This window comes from Ochlerotatus camptorhynchus, unplaced genomic scaffold, assembly GCF_037179485.1.
Source record: "Ochlerotatus camptorhynchus isolate MF236.1 unplaced genomic scaffold, CSIRO-AGI_Acam_v1.1 ptg000503l, whole genome shotgun sequence".
NCBI classification, from domain to species: Eukaryota; Metazoa; Arthropoda; class Insecta; order Diptera; family Culicidae; genus Ochlerotatus; species Ochlerotatus camptorhynchus.
The window spans coordinates 4,508,987-4,523,546 of NW_027040988.1; the positions used below are offsets into that span (position 1 = coordinate 4,508,987).

Sequence of the window (14,560 nt, forward strand, 5' to 3'; positions counted from 1 at the left end):
AGTGCACTTTATTGGTCCGTCATTGAACTTAAACTATCAAGCTTTTATTATGCGTAGCAAAAAAATAACACCTTTATTGTCGCTTGGGTTTGAAAAATTTACACTTACCAGTGCTATACAATTACACTATGCCATGCAATACCGATCCAATGTTACTAAAACTGTCTAGTTCTATCAACTATTTGGCGTTTAACCCCACACATATGTAACACCTTCCCAACTTAACTGCTCTATTGCACCTTGTTTTTGGACCGAAGATCCAAACAGTTAGCATTGATTTCAAACTCCTTGATGGTTTCTCCCTTGAGGTAGGCCTGGGCATAGAAGTTCCCGAACAGCACGATGAACGAGATCATGTACCCAATCAGGGTGTAGTGCATCCACAACGGGAATTCACATCCCACGAGTATGCCATTGATGCCCAACGCGAGGGCGCAGGTGAATTGGATCTGAAATGAGATGAGATGCTATCATGAATATCCAGCAGTGAGCTTTCTCTGTTCGGCAATTACCAATTGCAGAATGGTCAGGTACTTCTTCCACCAGAGGTATTTGTTCATGTGTGGTCCCAAGGTAGACAGTCCGTAGTATGCGTACATCAGAACGTGAATGAACGAGTTGACCATGGCGGGGAGGAAAGCTGGGGTGAATAAAAAAGTTATTAGCTGCATAATCCTGAAAAAAAATCCCAACACTCACTACTTCCACTGGGAACCCACTTGACGCCAATCCACCAGAACGAAAACATGGTACTGTGGTGGTACACGTGCAGGAACGTCAACTGGTTGTCCTTTTTGCGTAAGATGAAGAAGAACGTATCGGTGAATTCCAGCACCTTGGAGAAGTAGTACCACCAGACGGCTCCGACAATCTGCGCAATGACATCGTAATGAAGGGTGGATGCACGCGATTAATAACAAAAAATGCAGAGATGAAAAGGTAAAATTACAGAAAACAACATACCGAAGAAAGTGAAATTAACGCGAAATCGAAAGTTCGTGAGAAGCAGAAGATCCCCATGACCTCCTAAAACATGACAAATTGAAAGATCCTTGTCCGAGACAAGCGCACGACCGGCAACGAACAGCGCCGACCAAGCAAGAAGCATAATGAGAGTCAGGAAGGGCGGTGTCGAAGGAAGAGATAAATTACAAAGGAAGAGAGCAAAACGAACGACATATCGGCAGATTGGGATGCTGTTGCTTCTGCTGAGCCGGTGCGGCGTGGGGAAGTATGTCAACAATAAATTTCGATTGATAAATTGTTATCGCATGAGACAGCGCGGAACGGTTGGTGGCATGAAGCGTGTGTGTGTGTGTGTGTGTCGGTACAGTAGCCGGGCACGTCGCAGCAGGAGTGAATACAAAAACTTTGAGGTTCAGTCATCCACACTGGTTTAAGTAGTAATTGAAAAAGTTTCGTAATCTTTAAGTTAATTAACAGCGTTTGCAGGTGGGCTCCAAATAATGGACATATGAATAATTTGGCTTAATTAGTGCATTAGATCTTACGGGTTCGGTTTTTTCTCTTCCACATCTTGTGTGAGGACGTAGTGTCGCGTGAAGTAGGGTTAACTACCCCATTTCCGGCCAATTAAGCACAACCTGCACTTACTCTTTCTTAATCTAACGCAGTTTGGCACCAAACGGAATGTTATTATTACTGATGGCTTCCAAATTTATTTACCTTTCCGTATGTACTAAAAGATTTGATAAAGAGAAACCAATCGTTGAGATATTGTCAAAAGTCTAGCACTGCTTCTTGACGCCAAACTCGGCCTACGGATTCTAAAGTCGGCCTAACGCATTGAAACGCCATTGAAACACCAATTAATTCACTTCGGCCTATCGGATGACGATAAAATGGATTCGGTCGGAGCGTTTCTTTTGTTTTTGGGAATATTGGGTGCAATCTTTCATTCCACGCGTTCTCACTGACTTCGTTCCGTAGCTCATTAACTACACACTTAAAAATACCTAATTTTACACGTGACGGAATCCATCTTTGACATAAAGGATAAGACGTAAACAAATATGTAATGTAAAATTAAGTGCTCTGAGACTGAAAAGTTCGTTGCTCGACGAAAAGTACGTTTGATTGAGCTAAATTTTGCGTCTTTTATGAATTAATTTTATGTCAAAGTTGACGCTCAATCGCGTAGACTGAAATCAAAATTGTCATTTTGATGCTGGACTTTGCTCGGACTGCCAGCACTGGGAGTTTTCCAACGATGCTTACTTAGTACTAGCAACCGGTGGAAACTAACGATTTGAAATTGGCTCACTACTTGACTAGCGTCACAGGAGTGGAACTTCGAATCAGAAAGTGGCTCCACTGGTCATTTGCGAACACTAGCGCACCTAGCGGTAGAAGGCATCTTCGGCCTGCAGTTAAGATATGCAGCATGCTATGATAGTGTGAGTGCACATAGAAAGCCCATGTGGAACGCTACCACATCACATCGCTCGTTGAGCAGAAAAACGAGCACTTTTTGATTCACCGATTTGTTTGCACTTCCCCTTCTGTTCTGTGCTAGCGTGTTGGTCCCAAGCAAATCGATTAACGTATCCCATTCTACTCGAAATTCTAGAACTACACTATGTTTGTTTTGATTCGCTATGAAAGTTTGACAGATAAAATGAGGGGTTAGTGGATTTTCCTATGTTTCGAGGGGTGAATCGATTAGCTTGGGACCGAGAGTACCAGAGCTGAGCCAAAAAGTTGAGCACGTTATTTCGGGACCTTCTGTCTTAGAGTTACCTCTATGGTTCTATCTCTTTCACTCTACTCAAAATTGAAATGCATAAAAAAATGACAAAATGATACACTCTTTGATCACTGTCAAAGATCATAGCACACAAAATCAACTTTGTTCAAATCAAAACAAAAATACTAGCCCATCTGGTGGATGATGGCACAAGCTTTTAAGAAAATTCTATTACAGGGAACCACATTATTTTAATGGATTACTTCGCCAGTTAGTCGTCTGTCACTTCGTTTGTGGTACTAGTATTTCTATTTCCCGGTCATTTTTGGTTTCCCAGGAAACGGAAAACAGCTTATGGTTCTTTCCGGGAAATTTCCCCGGAATTTCATTTTGCTGGATCTCAGTGAAAAATTTGCCGAGATCTCGGCGAAATTCTCGTTTGTTAGCTGAATATCGGCAAGTTTTTCAATGAGATTCAGCCCTCACCCACCCCTCACCATCCCTCTCCAAAGGGGGAGTTTGGTAAAGAGAGATGAAAAAACCGATTTGTACCTTCCTTAAAAGTTGTCCTAGCTCGCTATTCTAATATCTATATGCAATCTTCACACTGCCGTACTCTACCGGAACTATCAACCCTATCTACTCCATCTATCGTATAAAAATTACCACTACAGTCTGTTATTTGAAAGTTAGCATCTTCAACTATGTAAAACATTTCCTATCCTTAGTTCTCAATGAATATTTCAAATGGTCCTATCCAGGCATGGAAAATCATTTGCATTCATTTCGTGCATTCATTTACATTCATTTGCCCCTAACTTTTTTCATCATTAGAATTCCACAAAATAATGTATCGAGCTTTTGTAGGTTTTATTATTAACTACAACTTTTGTCAAGTACTTAAATCCGTAACTCTTATGCATGACGAACCAGAGCAAACAGAATCCACTACAGTTTTTCAGTGAATGTATTTTACATTAACTGAAAAACAGTAACGAGTTCTGCCCACTCTAATTCGTGATGCCTAAGAGATACATATTTGAATTATGGGCAAAAGTTGTAGCTAATAACAAAACCTACTAAAGCTCTATACATCATTTTGTGGAATGCTGTTGATGAAAAAAGTTAGAGGCAAATGAATGTAAATGAATGCATGAAATGAATGTAAATGATTTTCCATGCCTGGTCCTATCTGCTTTGATCGATTCTCTTCATCGACTTTCTCTTTTGATAACCACGCCTACGCAAACATATTTCGTGCTCTTTTTGCCACACAGTTTGATAGCAGAAGTTATTGTCTTGCGCTTATAACTTTGAACACAGCAAGGAATGCTTTTGAAATTGAGTTATTAAAGAAAGAGATAGTCGATGAAGAGAATCGATGAATTCAGATAGGACCCTTTGAAATGTGTATCTCGAGTTGTGATAAAAATGGGCGTGGCCAAGAATAGGGAATAAATGTTTACTCCCCAGCATTATTCCTTGAAAGTAATCTGACTGAGAAATTCATAAGCGTCGTGAGTTTTTTTTTATCTTTATTTAAGAGATTTTTAGCCGAAGGCTAGTTCATCTCTCCGTGACGTGAGTGTAACTAGTATTCAATCTACGAAGTATACCGTAACAACGCTAACGCTAAACTACTGAAACATTTCAGTAAGTTTATTCAATTTTATAACCTAGGCAGGGCTGGCAAATGTCATTTTCAATTAAATATCTCACGTGATATTTACGGAGATACTTCTGTCACTATCATTGGATGAGAAAACGATGATTGAGATTTTCTTCAAAATCTCATCGAATTTTTTGTCAAGACAGAACGTGACAGTCAGTGTTGTGATCATCGTAAATACTAGCTCATTTAATGCTATTAAAGTTACTTGTACCGAGGAAATCCTAATAATATAATCACTCTACCGATTACATACGGTTGTTTGCTTAAATTCATCTAAATCAGTTAGAAATGTTGATGTCAAAACCGCATCAGAATAATGCTCATGAGTGCTTGATCATTGTAAAAAATGACAAGCAAGCTAATGATAGGTAGTTTCGTCTCGTGATAGTGAGAGGACCTGTTTTCTCATCCTCACATGACGGTTCTGAACCTAGGTTTTCATATTCGTGTTTCTTCTTCTCTAGTTTCCCTACTGTGTGCGGATTTGTTCTAGTGATCGCTAAATATGTATGCTCATCAAGCTATTCTTCCGTGGAGTGTGTGTGGTGTGGTTAAAGCGAACCCCACACGGTAAGAAATATTGTCAATACTTACAAGTATTGACACTAATATTGATGATGTGAATACAGAAATATTGTCAATACCGATGTTCAATACAAAAAATGTATTGACAATACGTATTGACAATACGATTATTGTCAATACAAACTGTTGTGTAGGGTCCACTTAACGCATGCGCATGGTTAACGTAATTGTTTGTCTACTAACGGTACCGAAATAGCTGGCCGATGAACTGGTTGGCAAAGCAGATACCGGCTGGTTTACAGTGGTATTGTGGCTATCGTCTAAAATGTGGCGATCGGCGATGATGCTGCGGAGATTCTCAGTCGATAGATGGTCTGAAAGCTGGTACTGAAACTCACGGCGAAATGGATCGGCGCTGCAGATGACGTTGGGGAACGTCAGTGGTTTTACACGTGTGGCGGGAATGGCAAAATCATCGACAAAACGACATGAATGACCATAGCAAAAAAAAAATAAAATTTCTGACCAAAGCACACTACTACTGACATCTGGTTCCGTGTTCGCGGGAAATATTTAGCTAAACCATGAACTCGCATGCAAAAGTTATGAATTGGTTCGTGTCTGATCTATTCTGGACAAATTATTTTTATCTTGATCAAAAAATCCTATGGTTTTGACAGTTCGGATCACTGTACATTTAAATCGGCCGTTAGCGATTTTCGGGCATAAGTCAGAATTAAGTGTCATGTTGGTTTGTCGGTGGCGAAATGGCCGTTCTGTCGGAACGGTTTGTTCCCTAATGGCTTTCCCCTAAACCGCGACTTTTGACGCAGAAGCGTGGGGTCGAGAGTAGTGTTCTAACTAGAGATGCGAATTGCCGAGTTTCAGCCGTATATCGTTAGAAGCGAATCCTAGATAAAAAGCCTGTTTGGCTGTTCGACGCGTTAACAAAAAAATCTCCACACAAAAAACATTAATCCACGAATTACCTTTTCGCTAAACGAACGCACACACACAAATTGACTGCACGTCAACTTTGAACTTTTAGGCTACACGAAGGAAACGAAAAGTAACATTAAATTCGATCACTAGACTTCTCACATTTTTAATAATTAGCAATTAAAACACACCACGACACAATACACTATTTCACGCTCTCTCGCCTCTTCCATGGTCCAGGTCAAAATGGACGAATGGACGTACCAAAAACCCGGAAGTACGTCATTACCGACCTTTTCATACGACAAATCTCATCAACTACGATCTTGATTAAACTGTCTCGCTTCAATCTATTTCTGGTTCAGTTGAATTTTTTTTTTATTAAGAATCAAGAATTGTTCGGATCCAAACCTTGGACACGAGTCTCACAAACCAGTGAACGTTTCGTTTTTATTTGTAGTAGTGATTTCAATTTAAGTTAAGTGAGCTCAAGTTTAAGCTTAAGTTAAATGAGCTTAGGTACGACATTGTTCTTAGCTTAAAGCTCATCCCACACTCGAATCATCAGGTCGACTCCACACATGAGAGATAAGTATCAGAGCGAGATAAATATAGAAAATCCGCCAGTCGGATCGGATGATATCGGGTAGGGGCGGATAGCAAAAACAGCTCGTTGAGTCGCCTTTCACCCCATCGCTGATTGTCAAGGTGATCACGCCGTCTGCTGCGACGAAAATGTTTCTGCACGACGGCAGAGTACTTGCCACGCCGTCCGAAGCGGAAATGAGCAGAGACATGACAGCAGCACTATTTTGTAACTTTTCAGGTTCAAGCAAAACGATGTGCAACCAAGTGGTACTTGATTACGACAACTGGATTTGGGGAAAACGTTTAATTCATGAAAATAGTGATTTAAATTATCACTGATACATTTTTCAAAAGTTTTGTATAGAAAATTGGAAAAGCATTTATTTCAGTAGATTTGTAGAGTTATTTTCTATCGATTGGCGCATTTGGATTTTAAGTTCATCTATAAATGACAAAGTTAAGAGCGTCCAAAACCTAACACTATTTCGTCACACAATTTTTTTTTTGCATCCCAGTATAGTCCACAAAGACGTAGTTCTACGTCAAAAAATGAAGTTCAGGAAAGCTTAACAATTCCTTTAAATATAAAACAAATCCTATGTCTCCAATACTTTGATACAAGTTAGGCTGGAACAGACGAATGCTCTAATGTTTGTTGTTCAAGATAATCAACTTAGCCGAAACAGTCGAATATCTGGAATTTCATAGTGAAAAGTTTGATTTTGACACCATACATGCGGATGAGTTTCAAACTATATGTGTATGCCAATAGATGGCCCCATTATAATGAGAAACTTCGTCCAAGACACCAAGTCACGGAAATGCTTCAATTACTGTGCTTTAATGATGTCTCGCTTGATATTGTATTCCTGGCCTAATGCCCGTTAACTTTTTATTTTGCGAAATTTGTCCAACTGGATAGATTGACATGGTGATTGTAGATAAACCAGACAAACCGATGAATCTCATATATGAGCATTTGGTAACACTGTGACAACTTCAGGTGCTGAATGAATTATAGCTTATTTGGCTTTTGTCCTACAGGAAAGCAGTAACCGTTGCTCGATGAGTTAAAAAATCCCTGGCAACAACGGCTGAACAGAGCTCAACCAATAAATGCACCTGAATGCGCATCATCACATTCGTCACTGTTAAAGCTCATGGCATGCTTGCAGTCACTCACTGTCATCTTTTCATCACATCCAGGTGAGGTCCATTCGATGGGATGTGCAATTTATTTCCTTGACTTAATTAGCATATCACTTTTTGTGTAGGGTAGATAGGGGCAATATGGTCCCCCCTAAGAAAAACACATCATAACACATGAAAATAAATTCATAAATGTATGATAGCTGTGATCATGCTCATGCTTTGGAGTATGTTTGATTATATACAATGTTTAAAATATGGATAAAATATGATAGACTTAATAAATTAATATGTTTGAAAAATTTCAGTTTTTGGTCCGATCAACAACCATACGGGGCAATATGAGCACCCTAGTAAAAGTAAACGTTTTGACAGTTTTTCACTAGATAATTTCATTCAGGAATCATGTGAAATAGAAACATAAGTTCTTTTAGCAACAGTTACGTGTATTGCTCGCTGTAGAACCAGCAGATCAGTAAAATGTAATATAATGAATGCAATGCTTGTTTTCTTGACTGCATATCTTATAATATTCTAGAGATTTTGAGCTAATGTTACATTTCCATCATTATCTTTGACATGTAATTGATACGGTTTTCATGGAGATGCATATTAGAAGCATTTTCTACAAGTTTGTAAAAAAATTAGATCGAGTTAATAGGTATTATGCCCAAACGAACGGTGACCCATCTCGCCCCGTATAGTCTTCTTGCCCCCATCCCCCCTAATTGAATAGTGAAGATGTGCATCGGTGACACTTACCCTCATCTCCGAACTGCTGAAACTCTGCTTGCACGGCTCACAGATGTAGCTGTATCCCAGCTGTGTGGAACCGATGAAAAGTTGGGCGCAAATGTACAGGTTTAAAAGTGCCATCACAAGGTTGTAGGGAATGAGTATTGGAGAGAGATCGAATGGTTTTCGGCTGAGGGCAAATAATGAACTGTCAGTTAAGCTGAAACATTTTAGGTCAATTTGAGACGCTTACTCTCGCATTAGTCTAGGGCCAGCCCAAACGACGCCAAGATAGGCACACACGCACAGCATCGTTGGAACGGGGGAATCCACCAGTAGCCATCCTTTCGTTCGGGGGTCAGCAAGTGTGAGCGTCCATTCGTAGTATCCGAACACATCGTAGAAGGGTATGCTGTCCGTGTCGTTTCGCATTATGAGTTATGAGTGTAGTTGCCTGCGAATGAAAAACTTCCATCATCAAGTGACAATAAGCAAAATGAGTTATTTGAACACCCTTCTTCAATGCCATCCGCTGAATGGCATCCGGACTCGAAGACATTGGACGCTGCAGAGTGCCATCGGTCGATCGAGTTTGGTTTCTATTTGACTTTGGACAATCAGCGACTATTATAGACGACAAGCACCAATGTTGGGAACGTCTCTTTGTTTTGGATTCTAATCTTGCTTGACATTTACCAAACGAGTGGAACGGACTTGATTTAAATTATAAACTGCCCTTCAACAGTTTTGTTTTCATTCGAATGAACAACTTCGAAATTTGGGTTTCAAATTTTATAGCTTCAGTTGGTGAATTATTGCAATTGTGTTAATGTTCAGGTTTCATGGTTGCTTTTCTGTGCAAGGAATTATTCTAGGTGTAATATAACCAAATGGTATCTTAATTGATGGCTCGTGATAGATACTTTTTATCTAGAATAAATCAACCTGTTATGAAATCTGACCGTTAACCCTTAGCTATGAAAAGAAGGACGATGCATGATTTGCACCCCAGTTACACTATATGGCCAATAAGATGCCATACAAAATGGTCATTTTGAATTTCCAACCATGTGCAGATGAGGGTGTGAAGGTTGTATATGAAATTTCGAAATTTTGTTGTTGGAAATGACTTTAAAATGCATGAAACGTCGAGGTCTGGCCTTATGGGAATTTGATTTTTTTTGGTGAGTGAGAGGCGGGATATCGAACATTGATGAATTGGCATCTAAAACTGTTCACAACTATTTCCCAACTACTTATTTATCATTTTAAACTATTACTAGCATCTAAAGGGTGGAACGGTAAAACAATTGGTCGACTAAAATTTGGCGATTTTGTTTTAATCGTGCATGTAACAAACTTGAACACCCCTTATTTTGTAGGTCGGTGCGTACGGAACGTTGTCTTTATTTTGGTTTTGCTATTTTCCATTCAGTTGTCACAATGACGTCGAAGCAAGAGGAACAACGTATCCAAATTATTCCCTCGCCGTTTGATTGCGTTATAACGAACGATGAAATATACGTCAAGGCAGATTTCAAGCAGCTTCCAGGTCAAGAGTTTACATGGCTACCGGCATAGGAAAAGTTCAAGATAAGCTTAGGCAGAAAAGTTGTCAAAGTTCCCGAAAAAATACTTGGTTTGGCAGGCGATTTGCCCCTGTGGGCTCAAAAGCAAAATTTTCGTGACAACTGGCATTGTCAACCAAGATATTTATGAAAAGAAATATTTGCAAAAACGATTGTTGCCTTTTTTGAAGGATCACCAAGGGGTACTCAACTCTGCACATCTCAATCTGTGTCAAGTACTTTTTTTTTTTTTTTTTTCCTTAGGTTTGTTTTTTCCGTCGATCTTGTTTTCCGTGCTGAGCACCAATGCTACCGACGTTCCAGGAAGGCAGCTCCCACACCTGGACCCTACCTATCGACCCATCAACTCATGAACCGGGGACCAACGGCTTTACTTCCCATCCGAAGGAAGGCGTGATCAGAGATGTTATGCCTCAGAACATCCCGGCGGCGCCGACTGGGATTGAACCCAGGCCTGCTGGGGTGAGAGGTAATCACGCTTACCACTACACCACCGGCGCCGTTGTGTCAAGTACTTCATCAGGGCCAAAAGTTGTGCCCAGCATTGTGCCGAAGTGTGACAATCAAGCAGTCGGTCTCAGTACCCCATGAGTTTGGCAACCCTCCAGTTATGACTTTTGAGATAGTTTGCATACAATGTCATGTTTTCACGGATGGTTAAACGAGCTATTTGTGTGCCTATATTAGCCTGCGCCGGTGGTGTGGGTCTGGGTTCAATCCCAGCCGAGGTCGGTGGGATTTTTCTGAGGCATAAAAATCTCTGGTCACGTCTTCCTTCGGAAGGGAAGTAAAGCCGTTGGTCCCGGCCCATGTGTGTTGAATGGGTGCGATATCCTACGCAGGTTTGGAAGCTGCCTTCCTGCACATTCGATTGCCGTCAATGGATGGCAATCGATGTCCGTCGGTGATTGGCACTAGATTGCGGAACAGAGACCGACGTTAAATAAAGGAAAGAAGAAGAAGAAGTGTGCATATTGCATAGTAAATACGAGGGTAAACACTGTGCCTGTCCTGTTTATAAGTAAAACGAACATCAAATAACATGCATGTGAGTCTTTGTGTTTTGTAGAACATTTATTACTCTTGGTTCAACGATGCCAAACGAATGAGAAGATTGACATGCAATCTAGCGCATGATTCTTTAAATGTATTGAGGTAAATGCATATTCGTAATCTGCATTAAAATGGAACCCAAACCCAAAGATTCATTAATTTTGGTACACTGGAACTATTTTAAATAAGTACGATTACATTCGCAAAAATCACCTTATTAGTGCCCCTCGTTGTCACTTTGTATGGGAGCGAGCTGTCAGTTTGTCAGTTTAGTGTCAAACAGTGAAATTATTATTTTGCCTTAAATCTTGATTTAAAAATCGAGATGATAGTGTGTGGGTTCGAAAAAAATATCGCTGTGCTCAGAAAATGAAGCTCTTTCAGATGATACATAAAAACCGAAACATTTTTCAAAATTAAAGAACCCAATTACTGAAACTGTCAGCCAATATAACGCTCAGGCCCTCCACGAAAAGGAGAAGGGTGACTGATGGCAGAAGCTGTTCATACATGAGAAGAACGTACTGTACCGGGCGTCATTCTGGTAGACCGGCAAGTGGAAGATGTGCCTCTATCATAATGCTACTCGGGTAATGATATAATCTAGAAATCACGAAGGATTCGATCTAAAATTCCCACCGGTGATAGTAGAATTAGCAATAGACATTCAGCTTCATAATGTCAGCAGTCACTGTTGAATACTGAATTCGTCTAACTGAGCTATACATTTTTTATGAAGGAGTCACACAACTGCGTCCATGGCTATGAACTTTTGACCACCCTTATAAATGAACAGGAGGCCAAAACCGCTGAGATTGTTCATTAACGAATTTAAAATTTGCTAGAGCTGCTCTTTTTCTTTCTCATGGCTCTCAATCTCTTACTTTTTATCCGTTCATGCACATCTTCCCTTCAGCATCCAAATGCTGGTAATGGATCTCGATACCGGATGCCATCGTTTGATTACTACATCCTTGTTACCGTTGGGACATAATATTCCTTGTTTGTCAGTCAAAAAGTAGTTCAATTGTAAAACTTTTATTGTTGCTAAGTGTTTATTTTTATTTATTTACATATTGAATATTATATGCAGTTATATTAAATAATTCATAAATAAAAGCCTAGCTAGGATTAAATTAATTGCATGCACACTCAAGAAACAAATTCAAATTGATAACCTAAGAACACAATTTGTTACACTACACTACACGAAAACCGATACCCTTGGGAAAAGCTGATGCAGAGCTAAATTACCACAGAGGAGGCAAAGGACTACGATGAAAAATGGTATATCTGAAAGGGAGAGGCTACTGGTGGTCCTATTAGTGATGGAATGTTCTTTTCCAAGTAACACCTCAAGTGAGAAACATCTCGAAACTAGACCAGTTGTGCACAGTGAAGTGGAAAAGTGACTATAATCTCAATTTATATTGTTAAATTGGAGAAAGTCGAACCAGGTAGGCCTAATCACCCATAAAACGATTATGGACCCCGGAACCCAAAACCAGTAGTGCTCTATGGTAACACCTGCCCCCTTTGATATTTCCCTCACCCAACCAGGACCCATTGTATTCCGGTTGAAGTCGTTCCGTTACCGGTTAGCTAAGGCGCTGACCTGGAATAAAAGTCCCGTGCGAGGTGCGTAGCCAAACCCAAACCTCGACCAGCCAAAGGTCCATTGTGATCGCAGATTCACGAATAGACCAACAGCCCACGTGGCCTCCGTCCGCAGAGGTTAGGCCAGGGGTACCGACGCCGTCGTATCCAGCCAGCAGATCAACGAACGCCGCCGATCAGGTGCTTTTCGGTCCGCATGACCAACAACCGATCGCGAACCTACGACGTCCCACCACGCTCTTCTGCAGCAGCAGCCGGCCGGCCCATCATACCCACAAACACACATACCATTGCTGTAAGTCAGAATAAAAATGTGTTTAACTTTAGCTTGCGTTGTGTAGTTTTTTTTATCTGGTGACTGGACTCTTGTTAAGCAGATTCCCTTGATAATAGCCGACCCTGAGCGCAAAAGTGCCTCAAGCTCGAGCTTGCCGGAAGCGATCAAAAGAGGCCTTGAGAGCCCACCTTCAATGGTCCCCGTGGCTAGACCAGGGATCGAAGGCATTGTAGGAGGGTCCGTCTGATCCCCTATTAACATCCTCTTTATCTCTGCTTGTTGTTTCTTCATCTGTTTCATCCTTAGACTTAGACTAGCTGGAATTGTATATTTAACGCCCTAAAACTGCTGGCGGTTCCGATTACGTTTATTAATGCCACGGTTCAGATTGGCTCCGTTATCTCCGGTGTGGTTACCTTTACAATTCTGTAAGCAGAATCCTTCTTAACGTTGCTAATACGGGATCCACTAACTCCACCAGCCCCCACAGTGAATCGAATCTCCGAGATCGTTCAGTGCATAATGTAATGCTGCAATTGGAAATTGAATTCTGCAATTCTCTTTACCTATACAATTAGCTTTGGGTCCGGATCCTTTTGCCATCTGGGGCCTATTCTATGCGGCATGGTGACTCTGAATAATTTGTTTGGATTTGCCCCAAAACATAAATTCTTTCGAAACTATGGACATCCCTCAAATAACCTGTAGACTTTCTTTAGAGGTTCATTTCTCAAAAGGCATAACGGCACGGATAGTCTCGTCAATTGTGCAATCTTTTATTATGATTTGGGACAACTTCGACAAAAAAATGATCTCCCTTATTTTGAAGTAAACAAGGTAGTAAATCTTAGCAACGCTTGGCAAAATGTGAACACGAAGCAGTGATGCTGTTTTATATTATATTCTGCGTCATACTTGTCGTCAAGTCCGGAGAACTTTGAGATTTGGGCGTAATTGCTTTTGTAAACAAACATGTCAATCGCTGATTTCTCGCGAATAAAAGAACAATCTCGTGAACAAACTATACCAAATGACAGAGAAACCACATCTACCCGTTTGTGTTGTTAGTTTTTAAAATGGAGCTTTAATTCGCGAGAAATCGTCAAATAAAATGTTTGTTCACAAAAGCAATTACGCCCTAATCTTGAAGTTCTCTGGAAGTGCTCTAACGAACCGATCAGTGTGCTACGAAGTGCTTCGTCACAGTGTGCAGGGTTGATTACCTCTTGAGGAACACAGTTGTTCCGATACATTTTTAGGAAGGAATTTTTTGGCGTTCACATATTCTACACAAATGTTTTTTTTTAAATACGCCATTTTGTCTTGGAAAGCAAGTTCCTATCTTCAATATTTCTTAAGATATTCAAGGTTTTGACCCAAAATTAGCACTATTTCCAACGCCAACATTTCGAAGCTGGGCAAAATTGGGTAAACCGTGTACAGATAATCGTTTTCTTGCATTTACACATAGAGTAGCTCCTTCGTTCGTCACTTACACTTGGTGTTAAATCAAAATAGGCATGCAAAAAAAAGGGTATGCGTTGCAAAGCAGCGATTCCAAATTCTAAATTGTAGTGACCGGTTGACTGGACAAGAAGGTGACTCGTAGGTCTAACATAGAGGTAACTCTAAGACTAGTAGGTCCCGAAGAAACGTGCTCAACTTTTTGGCTCAGCTCTGGTACTATCTTCGGTCCCAAGCTAATCGAT

General features: G+C 40.5%; 1 protein-coding gene across 1 annotated transcript; it reads right to left on the bottom strand.

The window, feature by feature from the left end:
- Nucleotides 1–117: 117 nt before the first annotated feature.
- LOC135712761 (very long chain fatty acid elongase 4-like) lies at nucleotides 118–8,769 on the bottom strand. The gene is made up of 5 exons (XM_065235818.1): nucleotides 8,569–8,769; nucleotides 8,343–8,505; nucleotides 700–871; nucleotides 513–640; nucleotides 118–449 (listed from the first exon to the last, which is right to left on the bottom strand). The coding sequence occupies exons 1-5, from the start codon at nucleotides 8,745–8,747 to the stop codon at nucleotides 231–233; spliced, it is 861 nt and encodes a 286-aa protein (XP_065091890.1). The 5' UTR covers nucleotides 8,748–8,769; the 3' UTR covers nucleotides 118–230.
- Nucleotides 8,770–14,560: the final 5,791 nt, after the last annotated feature.